Source organism: Peromyscus leucopus, chromosome 6 (genome assembly GCF_004664715.2).
Source record: "Peromyscus leucopus breed LL Stock chromosome 6, UCI_PerLeu_2.1, whole genome shotgun sequence".
NCBI classification, from domain to species: Eukaryota; Metazoa; Chordata; class Mammalia; order Rodentia; family Cricetidae; genus Peromyscus; species Peromyscus leucopus.
In genome coordinates this window covers 70,699,021-70,723,030 of record NC_051068.1, presented here as the reverse complement: position 1 = coordinate 70,723,030, position 24,010 = coordinate 70,699,021, and the positions used below count along the sequence as shown (strand labels likewise).

At 47.7% G+C, this 24,010-nt stretch overlaps 4 protein-coding genes across 4 annotated transcripts; 1 reads left to right on the top strand and 3 right to left on the bottom strand.

Moving 5' to 3' along the window:
* Positions 1-7,672: 7,672 nt before the first annotated feature.
* On the bottom strand, positions 7,673-9,238 carry LOC114682398 (histone H2B type 2-F). The gene has a single exon (XM_028856267.2). The coding sequence runs from the start codon at positions 9,161-9,163 to the stop codon at positions 8,783-8,785; it is 381 nt and encodes a 126-aa protein (XP_028712100.1). The 5' UTR covers positions 9,164-9,238; the 3' UTR covers positions 7,673-8,782.
* Positions 9,239-9,630: 392 nt separating this feature from the next.
* On the bottom strand, positions 9,631-22,224 carry LOC114682366. The gene is made up of 3 exons (XM_028856215.2): positions 21,725-22,224; positions 15,721-16,013; positions 9,631-10,246 (listed from the first exon to the last, which is right to left on the bottom strand). Exons 1-3 carry the CDS (start codon positions 22,131-22,133, stop codon positions 9,809-9,811), a joined length of 1,140 nt encoding a protein of 379 aa, XP_028712048.1. The 5' UTR covers positions 22,134-22,224; the 3' UTR covers positions 9,631-9,808.
* Positions 15,589-16,487, top strand: LOC114682387 (histone H4). Its single transcript, XM_028856252.2, has one exon. It carries the CDS (start codon positions 15,664-15,666, stop codon positions 15,973-15,975), a length of 312 nt encoding a protein of 103 aa, XP_028712085.1. The 5' UTR covers positions 15,589-15,663; the 3' UTR covers positions 15,976-16,487.
* Positions 22,225-22,894: 670 nt separating the features above from the next.
* On the bottom strand, positions 22,895-23,441 carry LOC114682406 (histone H2A type 2-A). Its single transcript, XM_028856278.2, has one exon. It carries the CDS (start codon positions 23,385-23,387, stop codon positions 22,995-22,997), a length of 393 nt encoding a protein of 130 aa, XP_028712111.1. The 5' UTR covers positions 23,388-23,441; the 3' UTR covers positions 22,895-22,994.
* Positions 23,442-24,010: the final 569 nt, after the last annotated feature.

Below are 24,010 nucleotides of genomic sequence, written 5' to 3'. Positions count from 1 at the left end.
CTGGCGGACTCAGCGTTCGGTGATGATTCACTTCACAGCAGCGTGAGCTCCGCAGCACCGAGGCTGGCAGGAGTGCGCAGCCGCAGAGCTACCCGGAGGCTAGGCCGATTAGCGCGCCCTCTAGTGGCCACCTTTGGGCTCGCAGTCGAGGAGGAGACTCAGTCTACCCACCTAGCTCGCTCCGAGGCTCCTGCCGGAGACGCCAGCAGAAGACAGCGACCTCCGCCTCCTCCGTGTCCAGTGAACACAGCCTCCCCGCTGCTTCCAGCATAGTCGGAAGGAAGGAAACCTGGATCAGCCGAGCCAGCGAGCGGGCACCACCCCAGTGGATCCCTAATGAGAAGTTTCCTGAACCGAGAAGGAGGCATCCCGAAGGCATCTGATGCCCTGATGAGGAGGAGAGTGGGTCGGCCTGCCTTTTGGGGGAAGTGTGGTGTCCTGGTGGGAGCCTTCCTTGCTAGACCAGGGCAAGAGGGTCTGGCTTAGTCTTGTAATGAACTACCAGGGCTTCCATGCCTGAGTACAAAGCAGGCAATTGGTTAGGAGGATGGATCAGGATGGTGGTGTCACTTTCCAGGCTCGCTATGGAGAACCACAAACTCATTCCGGGGTCGGGGTGTCTGGGCCCATAGCAGAATGCTCAGAGGTTTCTAGGGGATAAAACAGGAATAGCCGAATCCAGTTCAGGGCGTTCCATTACTCGGTACCTTCAGAATTTACAGATTATCCCCTAGGAGGGGTCTACGATTAGCCCAGCTCTACCCAGTGATTCTAAGCCGGAAGAATGGAGATACTGCTGGTAGACGGCCCTCAGGGGTGGGTGAGACCCTCACTGCCACAGACTAAGTCAGGGGCTGACCGGAGAGGGGGGGCAGCTTGTGCTGGAGAGTGCCAGTGGAGCTACTGAGAAATGGTCACATAGATAATGTTTTGGAGGAAGGGTCAACAAAACTTTCTGATTCACTAACAGGAAATGAGAGAAAGGTGATGGTGGGCGTCTTGGCCCAGAACATTAAACATTCCAGTCGCTGAGCTGACAAACAAGTTGGTAGAACAGGTATATAGAAAGCAGCAAGAATTTTGGATGAATACATTATTTTGGATTTTTCGAGACAGGGTTTCTTTGTATAGCTTTGGTGCTGTCCTGGAACTCACTCTGTAGACCAGGCTGGCCTCAAACTCAGAGAGATCCACCTGCCTCTGCCTCCCAAGTGCTGGGATTAAAGGCGTGTGCCACTGTTTAAGATTCTTTTAGACATCGTCTCGTCTCCCTGGCTGGTCTGGAACTTGCTCTGTCTATACAGACTACTTACCTAGTGCTGGGATTCCAAGTGTGCCCTGCCATGGGATGTGTAGCTAGAGTTTTCCTGCCTTGCCCTCAGTCAAGAAAATCTTTTACCGCAGTCACAGCTGCTCAGACCAACAAGTAAACACAGAGACTTATATTGCTTATAAACTGTATGGTGAGCTTCTGCTAACTGTTCTTATAGCTTAAATTAATCATTTCATAAATCTATACCTTGTCATGTAGCTGGTGGCTTACGACTCTTTACATGTTGCTGGTCATGTCGGCCGGCAGCTGGCAGTTGTCTCTGCCTCAGCCTTCTGCTTCCCAGAATTCTCCTCTCTCCTTGTCCACTACTTCCTGCTAGCCATGGCAATCAGTGTTTTATTTATTGACCAATCAGAGCAATTTGACATACAGACCATCCCCACAGCAGGGATGGGTGCTAGAGACTGAACGCAGGACTTCCTGCAGGCGGGGCAAGCACATCCCACACTGAGCTGCACCCCTACTTCCCTTATTTAAGATTCTTATTAAACCTAAACATTACCGTTGAGTCTAGAATGTTGGACTCCGGAATATGTGACTTCATCAGTGTAAGTGGACGAATGCACATAGAAAGTCTGAGCTTTTTGCTCTGTAGATTTTAGAGGCTGGGTAGAATGCCAGAGAAGAATTTGATAAAGGGCTGGGTATGGTGGCACACACCTTTAGTTCCAGCACTTGAGAGTGATCTCAGTGAATTCAAGGCCTGGTATACAGGACAGCCAGAGCTATATAATAGGGGGATCCTGTCACCAAAAACAAGACAAAACAAAACCCCACAAAAATATAAATAAAACAGAGAATATTTGATAAGGAACTGCTGGGAAGGGGGAGGAAGAAGTCTTAGAAAGATTGGAAAGTGCCGGGTGGTGGTGGCACACGCCTTTAATCCCAGCACTCGGGAGGCAGAGGCAGGAGGATCTCTGTGAGTTAGGCCAGCCTGGTCTACAGAGTGAGTTCTAGGACAGGCTCCAAAGCTACACAGAGAAACTCTGTCTCGAAAGAAAAAAAAAAAAGATTGGGAGGAACCATACCAATTTTTCATCAGAATGTTTAATATGGAGAAGAATTGCATTAAACCTACAGATGTGTGTTTCTGTGGGGGTCAAGGAAGGCAGGAAGGACAGGCATGATGATGTTGACTTTCCTAAACTTGACAAGGCATAATCTCCACTTGCTCATGTCATTGTTTGTATCTTAGAGTGGTGGTAGAATTTTCCTTCTAGAAGTATTAGAACCATGCCTACATTTTCCATCTGTGTGAAATGGAAGGCAGAATCTCAAGTGATGACTATGTCTCATAACCGTAACATTGTAAAAATTAGCCCTCATATGGAATTAATATACAATTAACTAATATAATTGTATATTAAGGTTGGCAATGAAAAGCAGGATTTTACTCTCTCCCTACTCGCCACTCCCCACCCTTCCCTAAACCCCAAAACACTAGGATGTAGAAAATCTGGGACTCCATAAGGTCTTTTTGGGCAACCATGCATAGAGACACGTGCCTGGAATTCCAGCATTCAGGCAGAGGCAGGAGGGTCAGAAATTCAAGATCATCCTTAATACTTAAGGAGTTTGAAGCCAGCATGGGCAACTTGACATCCTGTCTCAAAAAATTAAAAAATAAAAAATAAAAAAGGTTCATGGAGTGTAGTGTTGATTGGTTAGTTGGTACAAAACTCAAAGCCAATAAAATTGTTCCACATCTTGCCTTCCCTTCTTACCCACGTGACATCGAGGACACACTCCTTAACCATTCAGCCTTACAAAGGTTAAAAAAAAAGTAACTTGTAGAGAGGGAACATAATGTTCCAGGGAAAAACTGGCAGACATGATATGGGAGCTACTAGGGAAGGAAAATTGCTAAAGACCAGAAATAGTTGGCTAAGGCATTCTGGGGAAATAAACACAAAATCTTCAGATGTAATGTTTGCTGACAGGATAATGTTGAGGAAGCCGTGGCCTGGTCTCAACTTGACTTGACTCTGAGGACCCACTGGAAAGACACAGGAAGAGTCGAATGAATAGCATTTTCATAGCTTACAAATGCCACACTTATTTAAAAAAACATAATGATTTCTAACTTAATTGAGTCATATCCTAAGCGTTCCCAAGTTTTGGTCACAATAAGACAAAATTCAGATTTTAACCCTAGATTTCATAGCTCCTTCACTTCTTATCCTAATTCATTCTGCTATAAATATAATAGAGTAGATCTTTGACTGTCTTTTCAGCTTCTCATATATATATATATGTATTTTATTGTAAGACTTATTTAATTGTGTGTGTATGGGAGTTTGGCCTACAGGTGTATGTGCCCCATGTGTGTGCAGTACCTGAGGAGGCCAGAAGAGGGAGTCAGATCCCCTGGAGCTAGAAACACCAACAGTTGTGAGCTGCCATACAGGTGCTAGGAATCTAAAACCTATACCCTCTGGAAGAGCAGCCAGTGCTTTTAACTGCTGAGTCATCTCTGTTATAAATTATGCATGTGTGGGAAACCCCTAGCTGGCCTGGCCAGGGTATCCCACTCTTGCAGGGAACCATGCTGGCATGCTGGGCAGATGCAGTGGTGGGCTGGCGGGTGACTCACTCCATGAGGGCATGCAGCCGGGTGGTGGGTGGACATTCATAACCCAGACACCACAGCTGCACAGAAATGGTTTATAGAGAGGCAAAGAGGAGAGAGAGAGAGGTCTAGGGATGCACACCTCACGGGAGTGGAGTGGGAGAGGGCGGGAGGGAGAGAGACAGAGAGAGAGGTAGGAAAGGACAGAGTTCTTTCTTCAGAAGAGGCTTCTATGTTAGGACACAGGGCTGCCCAAAGGGGCGGGATTTCAAGGGGCAGGTCAGAATATTAACCATCTCTCCAGTTTCTCTCCTTTAATTTAGACAGTCTCCTTTTCATGGAGCTACTTTAGGCATGGTGGTGCAGATTTGTAATCCTGCACTCACCGGAGGCTAAACAGAAAGATTAAGATTTTGAGATTAGCTGAGGATTTATCTTATTATTGTAGCCACCCGAGAACACTGCTTAGACATGGGTTTAAGCCAAGAGAAAGTCTTTATCAGCCAACCAGCAACTACACCGGGTGTTGGGGATCCCAGTTTAGCACAAAGCCTTTTCAGGGTGAGCTTTTAAGCACAAAAATCACATTCTGGTCGACATACTTCAGTTAACAAGAACGATTAGCCAGAAGCAGAACTATAAAAGCTAAAAAGCAAGGTTAGAACATTTGAGACCTTCCCAGAACTATGGATTTAGATGGATTAGGCCTTTGCTTTCCTTTTGACATGTATCCTGTCTGTGAGCTGAGTTTCATGGCCTGAATGGTATTTCCATCATGGAGTCAGTTGTGCTAAGGTCTGAGGTCCTGTTACATTTATCAAAAACAAAACAAAACCCCAATGAACTGGACAAATGGCTCAGTGATGAAGAGTATTTGGCTGTTCTTACTGAGGACCTGAGTTCAGTTCCCAGCAACCACACGAGGGCTCATAACCATCTGTTACTCCAGTTCCGGGGGATCTGGCACCCTCCTCTAAACTCCCTGGGCACCAGGTATGCATGTAGTGAACATACTTCACACAGGCAAGACTCATTCACATAATACAAAAAACAACAAAACCAAACCCAAGCCCCAAGCACATACCACTTAACATATCTTCTGCATTTAAGGACATACCTTATCTCGTTCCCTGCTGAGCTCAGGGAGCAGTGTCAGGGAACGGTCTGGGTTTATCGGTTAATTCAGTCTTCGTAGACTAGGGAAGTCTTTGCTACCCTATTGATTCTGTTCTTACTCAGATTTACTCCACTTTCCTTTGAGTTTAAAAGCTTAACTCAGCCGGGCGGCGGTGGTGCACTCCTTTAATCCCAGCATTCGGGAGGCAGAGCCAGGCGGATCTCTATGAGTTCGAGGCCAGCCTGGGCTACCAAGTGAGTTCCAGGAAAGGCGCAAAGCTACACAGAGAAACCCTGTCTCGAAAAACCAAAAAAAAAAAATAAATAAATAAAAATAAAAGCTTAACTCGTTCCCACTTTCCCTGAAGTCCATTCCTTTTGCCGCCTCGGCCCCCTGAGTGCTGGGGTTAAAGGCCGGCACCACACTCGCCTTCCTGCAATCCATTCTTAGCCTGATGTGATCTCTGCTTACCTGCAGATTCCAGCACACGGTATTGCTATTCTAAAGACGGTGCCGCTTTGATTTTGAAATCCCTTTTAACCTGTGGACTTTTCCGTATGGCATCGATTGTGGGGGTATGCTTGTTTTATTGTTATCAGTGAGTGTATCCTTTTTTTTTTTTTTTTTTTTTTTTTTTTTTTTTTTTTTTTTTTTTTTTTTTTTTTTTTTTTTTTTTTTTATTGTACAGTGTATGTCGTTTCTCTTTATGATGATTTTATATTTTTCCCAAAGCGGTGGCAGTTTTGGTCAATGTTCTGTGTGAGTTTGAAAATAATGCAAACTTTGAATACAATATAGTGTAGACATGAGTTATGATTTAGTCTTGTGAGATATGTTTTCCAAAACCCTCATATCCACAATGGAGGTTTCAGTCAACTTGGTCACCTCCTGGAGATTGTATAAATATTATTCTCAATTTTAAGATGAGGAAACCTTCCCAATCAGACCTCAGAGTAAGTCACACAGCAGCTGGCCTGTTGCACAGTGTACACATAGTACATCTACACCATCTTTCTATACTTCCAGGCATGGTCTGCACATGTAGTTTTGTTGACACCTGAAAATTGTGGGTCTGATCAATCTGAGGGACTCGATCAATGCTTACAATCTCAAATGTAATTTTTGTTTTTGAAGTAAGGATGTCACGGTGTAGCCTTTGCCTGTAGGCTAGGCTAGCCTTGAACTCATAGTGATCCACCTGCCTCTGCTGGGATTAAAGGTGTGTGCCACCATACTCAGCCAAATATTTCTTCATGCTAGGAAGTTTCTTAGTTTTGATTTGTCTTTATATCTGTGCAACTTGACTTTCTCAGTTATGACCCTATTTTAACACACTTGAACCATCACAACTAATAAGATAAACTTGGCTAGACAGAGGAAAATTATCTTTTTTTTTCCTTCCCTGTAGGCAAATGATTGGAATTGAAGTTTTACTGTGATGAACCCTCCTAACATCCTAAAAATCTTATTTATTTAATTATCCATTGCATTTCCAAATGTTTGAGCACTCAGGTCAGAAAGTGATTTCTGAGAATCACTTCTCTCCTTCCATCAATTGCCTTTGTCCCCAGGATCAAACTCAGGTCACCGGGCAAGCACCTTCACACATGGAGCCTGCTTGCCAGCCCTCAGATTGGAGTCTTAACGAATTTGTTTTTGTTTTCCAGGGGTGTGGGGAAGGGAATGGTCATTTGGAACAGTTTCTATCATCCAGTGTCTGGAGACCCGTATGACACTATGACAACCCAAGTTTAGATACTTAAAATGACTCAGGAGAAAAACAAACAAACAAAAAAACCCAAAGCCAACAGAAGAACTGACAAGCAAATCCTTCAGATTTTCATAGTGTGGACACCTCAGAAAACCAGGCTATTCCCTCGGATGGCTAGCTAACCCCATTGTTCCTATGTGCATACAGTCATTAGTACACCTTTTTCCTGTTTGTTATTCTCCATGAGTCTTGACTAAGTAGCCAAGCTGGATGAAATACAGTATCGGGGGCCTGAGAGATGGCTCAGAGGTTAAGAGCTCTGGCTGCTTACAATTCCCAGCACCCACGTGGCAGCTCACAATGTAATTCCAGTCCCAGGGGACACCACATCCATGGCAAAACACCAACGAAAAATTTAAAAAATTTAAAGAAATGCAGCACCAGAAAGGAAACAGCAGAGATGAGTTGTGGGTAACTTCTTTTCTCTTGGCTCCCTTTTGTGTTAAATCACCAAAATTCAGAGTTGTCAACTAAAAGCTGGGGAAGGAGTGTTTAAGAGAAGTACTTTTCCTCCTGAGGGTACTGACCTGAAATACGCCATGCTTTTTTTTTTCCCCAAGGCAGTTTTCTTGTGTAGTCCTGGCTGTCCTGAACTAGCTCTGTAGATAGATCAGGCTGGTCTTGAACACAGAGATCCGCCTAAATGCTGGGATTAAAGGTGCATGCCACCACCGCCCAGTTTACACCATTTGATTGTCAGCTATTACCAGAAACTTGCCAAAGAGTATATAGACAGGGTCTCACTCTGGCTGGTCTAGCTATGAATTTGCCCTCTAGAGTGCTGGGTTTAAAGGCATGGGCCACCATCAAGTTAAAAAACCCACTTTCCCCGCTACTGGGTCACATAAAAGATACTTTCGAAGTTCCTGCGGAATCACGTCCTGCAAGAGGTCTAGACGCCTTACTGGAAAGATGATGTTTTATACAGTAAGGAGTTTAACACAAGATGCTTAGGGAAGTGGCCGTAGAGAGCTAAAAATCCACGAGCGAACTTGTTGGGAAAGAAAGCGCTGGAGGTGCAACGGCTCCTGCGTGGCTTCCCACCCGACCCACTGATAACTACTTAACTGGCTCCAGCTTTAAGTCCATTATCTCATTAAACCCTAACCAACCTAGAAAGGGCTCCGTTTCATTTTGACAGGAAGAGAATCAAGAAGAGAAAACCTGAGGAGCATCCAATTCTTGGTGAGGGTTAGGACTCAAGTCTCAGTCCGCGGTGTACACCACCGTTAGAGCTCACAGAAAAGCCAGTTGTGCTGTGAAAACTGCTCCCAGGCTGATGCTGACCTTAAAAACACGCGTGGAGTCAGTCCGGCAGCAGAAATGGCGCAGCAGGCAGGACTTGCCGCCAAGCCGTCCTCACTCACCCCACCCCGCCGCCCAGAACATGGGTAGGAGGCAGGCGAGACTCCAAGCACTTTAATTTCATACATGCTTATAACTTAAAGCCTATGGGATACTCAACCTTTACCAAGCAATCCTAATAACCTAAACTGGAAGGATCCAGTTTGATGAATTAGAGTAGCATTTTAACGGAGTTTCTGAAGACCATCCTGCTCAGCAACACTTGGGTCCACAGCAGCCCGAGGCCAGTGACTGCCCCCGCATCATGCGCTAGGCAGATCTAATGATTTCCGGATGCCCCAAGGCAGTGAGCGACTAACTGCAGCTTGAAGTCACAGGGAATGGTAGGGTTAGCTTGAGGTCGGCTCAGACTACAGCAACAATATCTAATAAGCTAAGTGGGGGAGAGTGCAGACTTCTCTCATCATGTACGTGATGCGCCAGGCTCTGCCGCGCCCTACCTGCCCAAGATTCTTTGAAACGCTCGGTTTTGCACCAGAGCCCCGCAGGCAGACAGTCACCGCCCCATCTTACCTAAGCAAGAGATCATAGGTTATTAGTGGTTACAGCTCTTTCTTGGAGAGCTGAAGTGGCTCTGAAAAGAGCCTTTGGGGTAAAGTCGATCAATCACGTCTTGGCTGCGCTTTACTTGGAGCTGGTGTACTTGGTGACGGCCTTGGTGCCCTCGGACACGGCGTGCTTGGCCAGCTCCCCGGGCAGCAGCAGGCGCACGGCCGTCTGGATCTCCCGGGACGTGATGGTCGAGCGCTTGTTGTAATGCGCCAGGCGGGAAGCCTCGCCCGCGATGCGCTCGAAGATGTCGTTCACGAAGGAGTTCATGATGCCCATGGCCTTGGACGAGATACCGGTGTCCGGGTGCACTTGCTTCAGCACCTTGTACACGTAGACGGAATAGCTCTCCTTACGGCTGCGCTTGCGCTTCTTGCCGTCCTTCTTCTGTACTTTGGTGACGGCTTTCTTGGAGCCCTTCTTGGGAGCAGGAGCAGACTTGGCCGGGTCCGGCATTTTCCTCCGCGTTCAAAGACTCACCGCAAAATGGACGAGGAGAGAACGGAGTGTGGCAGCGCGGCTGGTTATGCGCTACTTATAGAGCTCGTATGCAAATGAGGGCTCTCACAGCACTACGTTCTTATTGGCTCATTTACACTGGTGTTAGCGTCAAGTAGGCGGAGCCTACGCAGAGTCTGGCTGCGCGCCTCGATGGTGGTTAAAGCAAGATCTCCCTAGCCAATCGCAGCCCTCCCTTTCCTGGTAGCCGGTAAATGAGCTGCAGTTCTCCCTTCACCTGCCCGTCTCCCTTTCACTCATTGGTTGGTTCCTAAGCACCAGGTTAAAACAAGTTAACTTTTCCTTTTATGGGCTACCCTGCTTGATGGTTGACTTGAAATGGATTTCCTACGGTCGTGCTTCTACCCGAGAGTCCGTGTCTCCTAGAGTTCCTCCCTGGCCCGACACCCAGACGGACGGAATAAGGTTCAATCTTAAGATGTTGGGTCTGACACACTTGGGGATGTGCTTGGAATACTAGGAATTAAGTTCAGGTTTTGCCTGACCCTCAGTTCAAAGCTGACACAGCTGCTCTTAATGACAACGTAGGTGGCTCTGAAAAGAGCCTTTTTTTTTTAAATGTCGACTTTCTAGAAACGCAACCTAGGCCCGCTCCCCGCGGATGCGGCGGGCCAGCTGGATGTCCTTGGGCATGATGGTGACGCGCTTGGCGTGGATGGCGCACAGGTTGGTGTCCTCGAAGAGCCCCACCAGGTAGGCCTCGCTCGCCTCCTGCAGCGCCATCACGGCCGAGCTCTGGAAGCGCAGGTCGGTCTTGAAGTCCTGCGCGATCTCGCGCACCAGGCGCTGGAACGGCAGCTTGCGGATCAGCAGCTCCGTCGACTTCTGGTAGCGCCGGATCTCGCGCAGCGCCACGGTGCCCGGCCGGTAGCGGTGCGGCTTCTTCACGCCGCCCGTGGCCGGCGCGCTCTTGCGGGCAGCCTTGGTGGCCAGCTGCTTGCGCGGGGCCTTGCCGCCGGTGGACTTGCGCGCGGTCTGCTTCGTGCGAGCCATGGTTTTGCGACTTTGGCTTGCTGGCGCCTAGTGGCCATATTTATAGACTCATCTTCGTCTTGATTGGGCCAGAAAAACAGGAGTTTCTGGACTTGGAGTCTGATTGGGTAGAATTTCGATCCTATTTGCCGAGTCACGAGATGGTTACACTGCTCCTTCTTTCCCGGATCCTTTTCCCTCTTCCTGTATTTACGGCCCACCGAGCGTTCTGGAAAGGTGCTTCTTTTCAGTTGCTTTAACTTTTCTGAAAGCAGTGTGTAGTGTTTCGCACACTGTGTTCGCTAAGGGGTTCCTTCGGAAACAAGCTTGCCTCTTTCCTATACGGCGGCTCAGTTTGTCGCCGGTCACCAGTTACTGTAACTTCTCCCACAGTCAGCATTTATTAGCATCAGGCACCGTGCCCCTCGGTTTGGAAGCTTTTATAACCATAGCTGAAGAATGACGAAGCAATATATAGTGAAAGGGACCAAAATTAAACTTACATTGTATCTACTGCTGCCTACACTGACCCTTGTTAGGTCTGACTCCCCTGCCTTCCCTCCTCTCTAGTACCCTCCACCTCATCCCTACACGAAAGACCAATTAAGTCCTGCAAATGAAATTATTTGTCAAAGAAGGATAAGATTAGAAGTATTAATAACCTCCTTTCCCATAGAGAATAGCTGTTAATCAAACCCTTATTCAGGCGACACGTTAACAAAACTTTCAAAGCAAACAAGTCGTTTATTGACGACTGAGGTGCTAACATTTTCTCCCATAAAGAGTAACTGTTTTATTAAAAGTCTGATATTTTCCATATTCTTCCCAAGGTCAGTGAAGTTTTTTTTTTTTTTTTTTTTTTTTTTTTTTTTTTTTTTTTTAACCTTTTAGCTATTTGACATGTTTTGGAAAGTGCATGTTATAATGGTTATATGCAATTCTGCTAACTAATATAAAACTTTCAACAGCATGTCTGGTGGTTTTTTTTTTTTTTTTTTTTTTTTTAGCATTACATACAACCCTTATAAACACTCAAACCTAGAAACAAAAAGAGAACCAAAATATTTAAAACGTACCTGAATGGTGCCATTATGTATTGTCTTCTTGCCGAAATCCAAGTGAAATGAAATTGATTTTAAGGGGATTCCAAAATACTAAGCACATGTAGAAGTGTGGTAGTTTGATTAACTTCTTTAAGAATCTCTCAGGAGCAGAAGCAACCTCCAAAATGGGACACAAAAGCATCGCTGATGTGAACTGTTACCCCTTGATTGGTCATTTTCCAACAATGTTTTAAGCATAGATAGCAACACTCTGTTTAAAAGTAGTTCCAGGTCAGTGAGCAGAGCTTTGAAGTACAGAAACATTTCCTGATTACGCCGCCAAACCATCCAGAACATCTCAAGCTTCTCTGATGAGCTTTCCCATCGGAAGGGGAACTGCCCCGTGGAATCTGGATGGTGCTCACTCAACTGCCATGTTTCCTTGTAAGGTTTTCTTTGTAATGTATGCACTGGAGCATAATGTATGTGTGGGTTCATTTAAATCAAAAAGAGATTCTCAAACTCCATACGCTAATGCCCCTTTCTGAGTTTGTTTGTTTTTTTCTCTGTGTAGTTTTGGTGCCTGTCCTGGAACTCACTCTTGTAGCCCAGGCTGGCCTAGGAACTCACAGAGATCCACCTGGCTCTGCCTCCCCAGTGCTGGGATTAAAGGTGTGCGCCACCACTGTCCGGCTTTTTGAGGCTTTGATTTCTGCCTTCAGCAGTGTTGAGGTAATATTAAGTGAAAAATTTCAGAATAAAAAAGTCAGGAGTTTTACATTGCATGCGTATCCCTAGTACAGTGATGAAATATCATGCCTTTTTACCCAGGACATAAATCACCCCCTCCCATCCAGCACATCCCCACATCATCTGTAAAGGCCTCGAGTGCTTGAGTTCAGGTAACCCTGATCTTGTGCAATAAGGACTCCAAAGTGCAAACTTTTTACTAAAGAATGCGATCAGCATTGCTCTATCTTACTATTGAGCTTTTGATCTTTTTTCTGAGCCTAATTTATAAGTTAAACTTTATATAATCATATATACATATACTATAGGGAAACTTATAGTGCCATATAGGTATATGTAATACACAGCATTATCTGTATGCTTAGGCATTGGTTGGAGATCTTGGACTGAATTCTCTGAGAGTAAGAGAAAGCTGCTGTATTCAAGTATAGAATCCAAGAGTTGTAGGGCTTATTTTATGTAATAGTCAGTAAGAAAATCCCAAGAGTCTTCCTCTTGTCTAACTTTTAAAATTATGCTTGTAAGAGTTTTCTATTTTTCAGAAACAGGGATGCCACTGTGAATGTGAATTCTAAGGCAAGAAATTAGACATAAAAAAGGAAACTCTCAAGGTTTATCAGGACCACTTCCTAAAATACAATAATCCAACAGGAGGTGGTGGCCCACACCTTTAATTCCAGCACTCAGGAGGCAGGTAGATCTCTGTGAGTCCCAGGCCAGCCTGGTCTACAGAGTGAGTGAGTTCCAGGACAACCAGAGCTACATAGTGAGATCCTGTCTCAAAACAAAACAAATTACAAGGGCCTGAAGTTTAGAGACGGAGAATCGAATTTTATAATTGGGGCAGGTACAAGAAACTTAAAAATTTCCATGCAGCAAATAAGCAAACACAATTTAAATAAATGATTTATTGGGTATGTGGTATTTTATATGTGCTGGTGTTTGTTTTTAGTTCAAAAGTATGGACTAAGCTTTGTGTCTGGGTTCAAGTACCTCCAGAATTATATTAGAACACTGACTAGGACCATTTGAGTTTTTGGTCTGTGGGCTGCTCGGGCTGTATACCTGATTTGCTTTTATTTTGTCTGGTCAGCAACCCAGGACCAAACTAAGAAATCACAGGAGTTTGGGTTTCTTACTCCATTTTGAGATGGACCAGTGCCTCCAGGGTCCTGCCGCTGGATAGGAATCAGCACAGGCCTCCTTCCTTCTGGTCAGTCACAGTTACTGCCTATAGTCGACGGCTTAGTATAATATGATGTCATATTTCACTGGAATGTTCTAGAATCTAGTAATATATTACAATATCTCAGAGCTGTATAAAATGTTGTTTTATTCCAGTAGCTATCCTCACGAGACCACGTAAATGCTAACATGTATATTTTAAGGGCTTTTTTAAATTGAAGGATATATATATATTTTTTTTTTGCTTTAACTTTTAACTTTAGTTTCTTAGTTGGAATCTTACAAGATTCTGAATCTGACAAGAAAAGATAGGTCAAAACAGTTTGTTTTCTTTTAAATATGTTGTTGTCGTCTTCTAAATATGGGTATTGAGCATAGACATGGGAATTCTTGAAAGATGAGTAATTCAAAAGGGGTGATTAGAATTTGGGGTCCATGTAGGGTAAAGGGAAAGGAAGAAGAGACGCTTATGGAAAAATCAAATGACTTTTGGGGAAGATAAGTAGCCCTTAGGAGAATAGATGAGGACAGGACAGTCCTTAGCAAATGTCTGCTTAGGAACGGTCTAAGGTTTCATCTCTGAAAAGAGAACATTAGAATTGTCACCCGCCCCCGCCCCCGGGGGGTAGTGGTGTAATTTTCAGCAAACAGGATAAAATGCTGACTTCTTTTTCTTTTGCAGGTTCTAATTTGAGACAGAGAAGGGATTTCAGGATCTCAACTCTTCAGTTCAAAATGATTCTCATGTCCAAAGTGGGCACATACTCTTGAGCCCCTTCAAATAAGAAGATGGTAGACACTGTCTCTGGTGCCTAGGGCCCTGGTACCAAGACCCTGTCAGCCTTGGTGTATGGTTGTTTTATTTTGCAATTTGATTATATCATCGTTTTTTACTAATGTTTAAAGAGTCATATGCAGGTCCTGTCCATTCATAAACAATTACTGAGTTTCTGCTGCACTTAGATTTACAAATAAGAAGAAGAAGAAGAAGAAGAAGAAGAAGAAGAAGAAGAAGAAGAAGAAGAAGAAGAAGAAGAAGAAGAAGAAGAAGAAGACGACGACTAAACAGAAATCACATCCTATAAGGGACGTGGTCATGAGTGTGGAGGAGCCGGTGAAATACAGACACGTGAAGTAACACACCTTCCAGGAGTTGCTACGGGAAATCAGCAAGTGGGTTCTGGGCCAGGAAGCTCCTAGGGTGCTGGTTTGGGTATGTAGGCATGTCCGTGCAGCGACCCACAGTGGGATCTGTCAGTCAAGAAAGAGACTTGTACAACTGTCTAGGTTTACGGTGTGTGTGTGTCCAAAGTGTCCCACCCCCTAAGAAACACACATTTCACAACCCTTAGGTTTGAAACACTTGAGTTTTGAAGGTTTTGTTTTGTTTTGTTTTTTTCTTTTTGTTGAGCTCTGAGCCTAACATGACTAAAAACCTCCCACATCTACCTACAAGCTCGGAGCCAGAAAATCTGGATTGGGGGATTGGGGGACATTAAATCAAGGGTTTATCAGTACGTATAAAACAAGGCACATAGGATTAATTTTAAAAGATAGACCTTTTTATGGATCAGAAAACAAAACAACCCACCACAATTATGATGCAGAAAGAAAGTTTTCTCATGGTTCTTCGATGGAGGGCCGTGGGAACGACGACCATGCTAGCAGTCCAGACTCCAGTTCATTTCCCAGGGCAGTGTACGAAGCAGATACACTTGCAAAACCGAATTTAGCCAGTTGCACGCGGGTCCAGTTTGGGAACCATTTCCCTAGCTGAAAACACGGGCAGACCTCCAAGGACTGGTCGAAACGAGTGCGGCCGCTCTCCCAGGCTCTGCTTGGGTAGAGGTGCGTGGGGACCCACTGACCCGGCGAGAAAGCTCCGCAGCATCCTCAAACCAATTTTCCTAGGATCTAGTTTCTGCTTGAGCTAAAAACTGTCTGTATCAACAAAACAGCGACTATACTCAGAACCGTCCGCGAATTTCCCCTTCCACACATAATCCCGGGTCCGCTGCTTTCGATTATGGTACCCTCGCTGCTGGAACCTCTTTTGCAGAGGTTTTTATCTAGCTGTAGCTCGCGGCCTTCGATGCAGCGCTCTCCCCTTCTCATCTCTGAATTCCCTTTCTCCAGTCTCTTGTCCTTTTAGCATACGTGCACTCCAGAAGCCAACAGACTGAAGAAACAGAGCCATAAAGACTGCGGTGTCTCTGGGTTTTATTTAGGGGCCTGGATTCTCCCAGGGACTATGGCACCACAGTGTAAGAAAATTAAAAATAAGAAAGGCAAGGGACTATGAGGGACCGGTAGAGGGCAGAGAAGAGAGAAGAAAAACAAGAAAATGACGCAACGTCCAGAGCCGGGAGGATTTAGAAAGGTTCCCGCCCGCGCGCTTTCGGTTTTCAATCTGGTCCGATCCTCTCGTATATCAGAGGGAAGCCACGTTCAGAGTTTCACAGGCTGGTACTTCAGACTGCATCAACCATGTCTGGGAGAGGAAAGGGTGGGAAGGGCTTAGGCAAGGGGGGTGCCAAGCGCCACCGCAAGGTTCTGCGCGACAACATCCAGGGCATCACCAAGCCCGCCATCCGCCGCCTGGCCCGGCGCGGCGGTGTCAAGCGCATCTCCGGCCTCATCTACGAGGAGACCCGCGGGGTGCTGAAGGTGTTCCTGGAGAACGTGATCCGCGACGCCGTCACCTACACCGAGCACGCTAAGCGCAAGACCGTCACCGCCATGGACGTGGTCTACGCGCTCAAGCGCCAGGGCCGCACCCTGTACGGCTTCGGAGGCTAGACCCCCCGCCACTGCTTCATCCCCCATCCCTAACGGCCCTTTTTAGGGCCAACCACAGGCTCATCAGGAGAGCTGGCACTCTTGGGTCTGACCAAATCACAGTCGACCTAGGCTCGGTGTGGTGAAGGCGCATCCTCAAAATGGAGTCGCCCAGTTTGTTGGAAGCCACCCGACCGGGCGTCCGTTTAATGCCATTCATCAAGCTTCATTTCCTGGGTTGACATCCTGGGCAGTCTGCTCACTGGCAACTACTAGTTTCCAGTAACGGTGTGCGCTGGTTATTTTTACCGCTGTCTGTGGCCAGAACCGCCTTGTAGGAAGGCTCAGTCTAGGCAATGACTAGGAAATACTGGCCTGGAATTGCGGCTTACAAGTCTACAGTTGCAAAGCTGCTTTAATGTCTTGTAACCAGCAAACCACCGGTGATGGTTATAATCCCAGCAGTTGGGGAGGAAGCAAAAGGATTAGGGGTTCAAGGCCCACTTGTACAAGGATTTATTTGTTTATTTATTTATTTATTGAAAGTAGTTATGGCAGGAACTTAGAGTCACGAGCTGATGCAGAGGCCAGTGGAGGAGCGGTGCTTACTGGCTTGCTCAGCCTGCTTTGTCTTTTTTTTTTTTTTTTTTTTTTTTAGACAGCATTTCTCTGTATCCTTGGCAGTCCTGGCAGACCAGGCTGGCTTTGGATTCACATCCGCCGGCCTCTGCCTCTTGAGTGCTGGAATTAAAGGCGTGCACCGCCTTTTGTACACGGATTTGAGGCAAGTCTGAACCACAATACCCTGTCACCAAGAAAACCATGAACAAAAAGTTGAGGTAAGCTATAATATAACTTAGTGGAAGCCATTCAGATATGTGGTGTGTTGGGGCCTGTCTAGGAAGAGACTTGCCAATTATGCCCACCACCGTCAGTACAGAAGGTGCAGTTTAATTTTGGTAAGGCAAAAGCAAATTCTCAGCATGGCCAAGAATAAAGTAAGCCATTCTCTCTGCTTCACTCCCCACCGCTCAGATTTGGGTTGGGCATGTGGGTTGTGGGTTTTTAGTTTTATTGCGCATTAATTCTTTTTTTTTTTTTTTTTTGGTTTTTCGAGACAGGGTTTCTCTGCGTAGCTTTGCACCTTTCCTGGAGCTCACTTGGTAGCCCAGGCTGGCCTCGAACTCACAGAGATCCGCCTGGCTCTGCCTTCCGAGTGCTGGGATTAAAGGCATGTGCCACCACGGCCCGGCAGCGCATTAATTCTTTTACTTTGAAATATTGTGCGAGCTCCATATTCAGTTGCATGATCCTATATAAGGATTCAACTTCCAATTCAAGTTGCTGGATTTTAGTGTACACCAACCACATCAGGCACACTGTAAGGATCATCTTAGCAATATGTTTGTAATTGTCCTACTTAAAGGAAATACATTTTTGGTAATTATATAGGTAGCACATACTGAATGAGATGGGGAATGTAGATAATTTTCAGAATCACAAAACTACGGAAATCACTTTGTTTTGGGAAATTGGCCGAGCTTTGCAGTAGGGGTGGAGCTTATCTAGTCTTTGGCAAATCCGGAATGCCTTCCATCCTAATTAGGTATTTAGTAAATCTGAGGGCTGCGGGGAGACAGCAAGAATAGCATTTGTGACCATTTGGGCTGAGGAAGAAACGGCTTTCCTAAAACCTGGATCGAAATGTACAATTCTAGTTCAAATAATGCTTTGAGTCCCCCAGATGAAGACATTTGATTCTCACCCACGTGCTGTGAGACACTGGGTGACAAAGGTTTAAAGACAGACCTAACTCAGCAAATAAAGGAAGCAGGAAACATTCCTCGGTTGAAGTCAGTGGTTCTGGAAGAGATTTCCAGTCCGTCAGCATGGCTCACTGCAGACCAACTGAACTGGAAACCTTGGGTGTTTGGCCCAGCAATTGGTGGTTAAGGCCAAGTTCTCCAGGTGGTTCTGATGCACATTTAACAACCCTGGGCCCAGGTGAGAGATGTTTTGGTTGTTATGGTGATGGTGCTGGGCATCACAGGACGGGCATTCTACACCCTGGCAAGTTGTTTATCACTAAATTATAACCCCCTCCCTAGTGTTCCTTTAAAGGAAGTAAGTGCACGCTGATTGCCATGCACTTGTTATATCTTGGCTTATTTGATGGAAAAGAAAGCAGATCCGAAATCCACTGTTAAGTAGAAAATGTAGATGGAAAGAGACACACTTGCTTTACTCCTCAAGCAAGCATAGAGGCTGTAGAAAAGAAAAGAGAACAGGCTTGCTTTATTGAATATTACTGCTTTGTGCTTTTAATAGTACAGGATCGAATTTTAATCAATGGATATGATTTTTTTTCTTCCTAGAAATTTCCAAATCCAACCTTTAGAGTATTATTTATCTTTTTTGCTTTTTGAGAGAGGTTCTCCCTATACAACCCTGGTTGTCCTGGGTAGACCAGGCTGGCCTTGAACTCTGGCGCTGACTCTGGACTGCTGAGATTAAAGGCAATGCACCACCATGCCCAGCTCGTGACACTATTATACATCTTTTTTTTTTTTTTTATAGAGATTATTATTTTCAAATTTATTTTTATTTTATTTGCCTTGGTGTTTTGCCTGCATGTGTGTGTGAGGGTGTCAGATCTTGGAGTTACAAATACTACTATGTGGATGCTGGGAATTGAACCCGGGTCCTCTGGAAGACAGCCAGGGCTCCTAACTGATGACCCATCTCTCCAGCGCCCGAGATTCTTCTAGATGACCTTAACAATGACGTTTGCTCACATCTTGTCAGTCTCACTAATGTGCAAAAACATGGCTGAACCGCGTTAGCTGTGTTGAGTCTGTGAAGGACAAATTATAGAATTTTCAGCTAGGCATCACTTTGCACTAATAAATTCCTTTTTCACTTTACCATCTCAGCCACCTGTAACAGGAAGGACCATAAAACCCATCATAACAGTGAAGAGTGTAAGATGCAATCAGATGTTTTCTTTGGTTTGCTAGCAAAATAGTTTTCCAAGTTTTCGCACAAGCACTGACAGTGCACTGTGGTCCAGTGAGTGGAGCGCCACGCAGACTGCTCTCAACTGTCTTCCATTTTTCATTCACTTAGAGTAGATGTGGAACATCCCCCAGAGATAAGTGCAGAGGATCATGGGTCTACCCTAAGGTTCTGCTTCTGCTGTAGTTACACTAGAGTACCCACTAATCCTGTTTCCCTGAAAACCCATTAGAAGTCTGACTTCCTTTCTGGGCTCTCTCCTCTGCCTCACTGCAGCGTCCTCGCAGACACCAGGCTAGCCACTGTCCTCATTCTGTCTTGTCCTTTAAACCCTCCACTCTGTTTATCCATTAATACATATGTTATTTCTCTACCTGAGTCAAAAGACATGAGCTGACGTTTATACAGACTGCGACTAGTCGTATACATTTGTATGGATATAGGGAGAAGTATTAGGAATAGTCATAACAATGGTTTATTATAGGTGTTAGTTTTCTTCCTTGAATGTTTCTTACAACACTCATGAATGTATTTCTTCACAAGATAATAAGATGCTTGATAGCCTGATGACAGCAGCCGTGGGAAATCCCATTTTTATCCAAGTTAAACCTCCTCATCTTTAGTGTTGCTGAAACTGCCTACTTTTCCATTAGGAATACTTTAAAGAGCGAATAACAAGATCTATGCAAAACCAAGATTGAGGCCATGAAGTGCACAGAACCAAGCATAATGCTTATTACCCATTTATCTTCCCTTTGGTAGATTTCAGGGGAAATGTCTTCTCTTATTTCCTGTCACCCGACACTCAGGCGGCACAGATGGCCCCGATCCTAGAGCTTTCTCTCGTGTCCTTGAGCAGCTCTGCCCCAGCATGGCTGCAAGTTCATCTGCAGCTCTTCTTCCAGGCCCTGAAGCCATCGAAGGCCATAGGTTCAGTCAGTTTGGATTAGTTTTTACCTCAACAGCACTGTGCTGCCTCGTTTTATTTTAACTTAACACAAGTCATCTGAGAAGAAGGAACCTCTGTGGAGAAAATGTCTCCATAAGATGGGGCTGTAGGCAAGCCTGTAGGGCATTTCTTAATTAGTGATTGATGGGGGAGGGCCCATTCATTATGGGTGGTGCCACCCCTGGGCTGCTGGTCCTGGTTTCTACAGAAAGTTGGTTGAGCCGGGCAGTGGTGGCGCACACCCTTAATCCCAGCTCTTGGGAGGCAGAGGCAGGCGGATCACTGTGAGTTCAAGGCTAGCCTGGTCTACAGAGTTCCAGTACAGTCAGGGCTGTTACACAAAGAAACCCTGTCTCAAAACAAAACAAAAAAACAACCAACCAAAAAACAAAAACGTTATTGTGGCTGAAAAGATGGCTCAGCAGTTAAGAGCACTGGCTGCTCTTGCAGAGGACCTGATTCAGTTCCCAGCACCCACATGGTGTCTATAATGCCAGTTCCAGGGGATCCATCAGCCTCTTTTGGCCTCCTCAGGCACCAAGAAGACTCATGGGTACGCACACGCACACGCACACTCATACATATAAACTAAATAAATCTAAATTTTAAATATTTAAATGATTTTTTAACTTAGTGGCAGGAAGAGAAACTGTCCTGCGTACGTAAGCTGCTTAGACCAGGGCTGTTGAGGGTGTCAGTTAAGGCAAGGGTCCCGGACAGATGAGTAGTGATACAATTGAAAACATCTGAAAGTATTTGGTGACTTGCAAGTTTGGGGCAAAGGACAAGAAGCAACTTCTAATAGATGAGAGGGATCTATCAGTTAAGTGGGGAATCTAAAAAGGAACAAATAGCTTTGGGAAGCAATATGGCATATAATAATTTGGAAACAAAATGAATTCGATGTATCCCTCTCTGAAGGAAGGACTTAGAAATACTGCTGTGTGCAGCTCTCAACGTGAGACTTGGAGGACCAGGATGACTGACCAGGGTAGAGGACCCAAGGGAGAGCTCTCTTTGTAGTTAGTGGTCAGCCTTTTACTATGTCGTTTGCCTCTACACACCTTGTATGCCATCATCCTAATAATTAAATCTGAACCCAATATATCACACCTAAAAGATCACGGCTCATTAAAAAATTCAAATGGTAAAACAGTGAGTTCTGTCTCGTAATGATACACATGATCTCCCAAGCAACAAAACCTTGCAAGGACTGTGAAAGCCTAATTGTTCCAAGAGCACAAACATGTGGTGTTACTGTTACCTGTATACCAGTATTATTTTCACTTGAGACTGAGTAAACAATGCATGTTAGCAGTGGAGAGTACACCAACTTCTAGAGGGCAAGATAGGCTAGCCTTGTGGACTAGCCAATCTGACACTTGGCTGCATAGGTCTGTGTTCACTTGTCACTCTTACCAGTGAGAAGGCCTTATCATTGTCTAGGTAACCGACGACTCTCTAAGAGTTGAAAAATAATCCAAGGACCTACAGAAAAAGCCAAGACCTTATTGCTAGCAACAGGTGGAGAGGAGGTTAAAAGTAGGAATTGGGCATCAGGCAAGGTTACTTTAGAATACCAGGTGCTCTGCAAACCTTCCTAAAAGAAACTCTAAGAAGGCCACAGATGCAACACCTGGAGGAGCCCAAACAGTGCTCGTCGCTGCTCGGCCATTACCCCGAAACCGACCCCTTCCCGAGACCGTGAAAGACCACGCAAAGACAGAGACGCAAACAGCTCCTTCCGGGCACATGTGGTGGCTCTGAAAAGAGCCTTTGGTGGGATGGAACCGAGATCGAGAGCTCAGGCCCGCTCCCCGCGGATGCGGCGGGCCAGCTGGATGTCCTTGGGCATGATGGTGACGCGCTTGGCGTGGATGGCGCACAGGTTGGTGTCCTCGAACAGCCCCACCAGGTAGGCCTCGCTCGCCTCTTGCAGCGCCATCACGGCCGAGCTCTGGAAGCGCAGGTCGGTCTTGAAGTCCTGCGCGATCTCGCGCACCAGGCGCTGGAACGGCAGCTTGCGGATCAGCAGCTCCGTCGACTTCTGGTAGCGCCGGATCTCGCGCAGCGCCACGGTGCCCGGCCGGTAGCGGTGCGGCTTCTTCACGCCGCCCGTGGCCGGCGCGCTCTTGCGGGCAGCCTTGGTGGCCAGCTGCTTGCGCGGGGCCTTGCCGCCGGTGGACTTGCGGGCGGTCTGCTTCGTGCGAGCCATGGCAGAGACAGGAGACACCGAGACTAGGAGCGCGGGGAACTGCCCGGATCCCCGGCCGCCGGTCTTTATAGGCGCACTCTTCCCGCGGGCGGGGCGGAGACAGCGACTTGAAAGTCCCGCGCTGACGGGCCATTGGCCGTGACGTCACCAGCACCGAGCCCGCCCATTGGCTCGGGCCTGCCCCGCCCCCGGTGCCCGGCCCGCCCCTCGTCCCCCCCTGCGCGAGCTGACTTGACAACGCGCCCCGCGGGTGGGGCCGCCTCTCGCAGCTGCCGGTAGACGGCCGCTCCCAGCTCTGCCAGGGAGAAGCGCGCCCGCCCGCCAGTCCTCCCAAGTCAGAGTTCGTGCTCAGTGCCGCCCAGGGCCCCACGATCCCGGGAGCTGGCCGCGGAAGTCACTGCGGACGGGACACATCACCTATCCTAGACTTTGCCGAAGGACCGGGCGGGAGCGGCGGCTGGGTGGGACTGACGTCTGGCCTGGCCTCGACGGCCGCCAGCTTTAAGGGAGGGGCGGGAACTGTCAGAGTGCAGGTGGGGAGCCAGCGCGCGGGACACCTACCGGGGTGCGCGTCGGGCTGACTTATGGCGCTAAGTGCTTAGGACGGTAACGCGCCCGCTCCCGCACAGGACAACCAAGACCGAGCGCAGTACCTGGGGCCCGCGGACAAGGGTGGGGAAGGCGCTGGGGACGCGCAAGGAGAGTGGCAACGCCAAACCTTACACTTGGGGGACGGGCCGGCAAAGGCCACGACGCCGGTACCGTGACACAACTCTTTAATCTGAACCAGTGGGTGGCTCTGAAAAGAGCCTTTGAGTTCGCGGGCGTCTCCCGAGACGCGGGCCGGCGCCAGCAGCGGCCTCACTTGCCCTTCGCCTTGTGGTGGCTCTCGGTCTTCTTGGGCAGCAGCACCGCCTGGATGTTGGGCAGGACGCCGCCCTGCGCGATCGTCACTTTGCCCAGCAGCTTGTTGAGCTCCTCGTCGTTGCGGATGGCCAGCTGCAGGTGGCGCGGGATGATGCGCGTCTTCTTGTTGTCGCGGGCCGCGTTGCCCGCCAGCTCCAGGATCTCGGCCGTCAGGTACTCCAGCACGGCCGCCATGTACACGGGCGCGCCGGCGCCCACGCGCTCCGCGTAGTTGCCCTTGCGCAGCAGCCGGTGCACGCGCCCCACCGGGAACTGCAGGCCGGCGCGGGACGAGCGCGACTTGGCCTTGGCGCGGGCCTTGCCTCCTTGCTTTCCGCGACCAGACATGATAGCAAACACACAGACTCTCACAAACAGGAAACTGCACGCCAGCGCCGCCGCTTCACCCTTTTATAGGCAGAGCCCCGATTGTCCGCCCGACGCTCTCATTGGCTCACGCGCGGCCTCACACCCTGGCCTATAGGAGCGTGCACACACAATCCGCTCATTTACATAGCCCGGCTCCCTCGCCGCCGCGCCGCAGGGCCGCCGCCGCCGCCAACGCGCGAATCACGACGCGCGTGGCCGGAGCCCTCATTTGCGTGCGGCCGCTGGAAGGAAGGCCCGGGGCCTCGGCGGCGCACGGCCTGTCGCACTGGGCGCGTCCCGCCGTCGGTCGCCTCTGCCGGGGCGGAAGTGGGCCGAGTGCGCCCCGCCTCCAGCAGGGCCGGCGGCGAGCGCGGGCGCAGCGGTGGCTCGGGAAGTGTGCGGGGTGTGGGTGAGGCGGGTGTGCCCCGGCGCGGGCGTCCCGTCCCAGGCCGGGCGTGCAGGGCGCTGGGTGTCAGCCGTGTCTCTGTGCGCACCCGGCCAGGCGGCCCTGCGCCTGCTGCTCTGCTGCCTGAGCAGCTTCCCGGCTGAGCAGCTTCCCGGCTCACCAAGTACAGCCCAGCCCGCGTTTTGAGCTCTGAAGG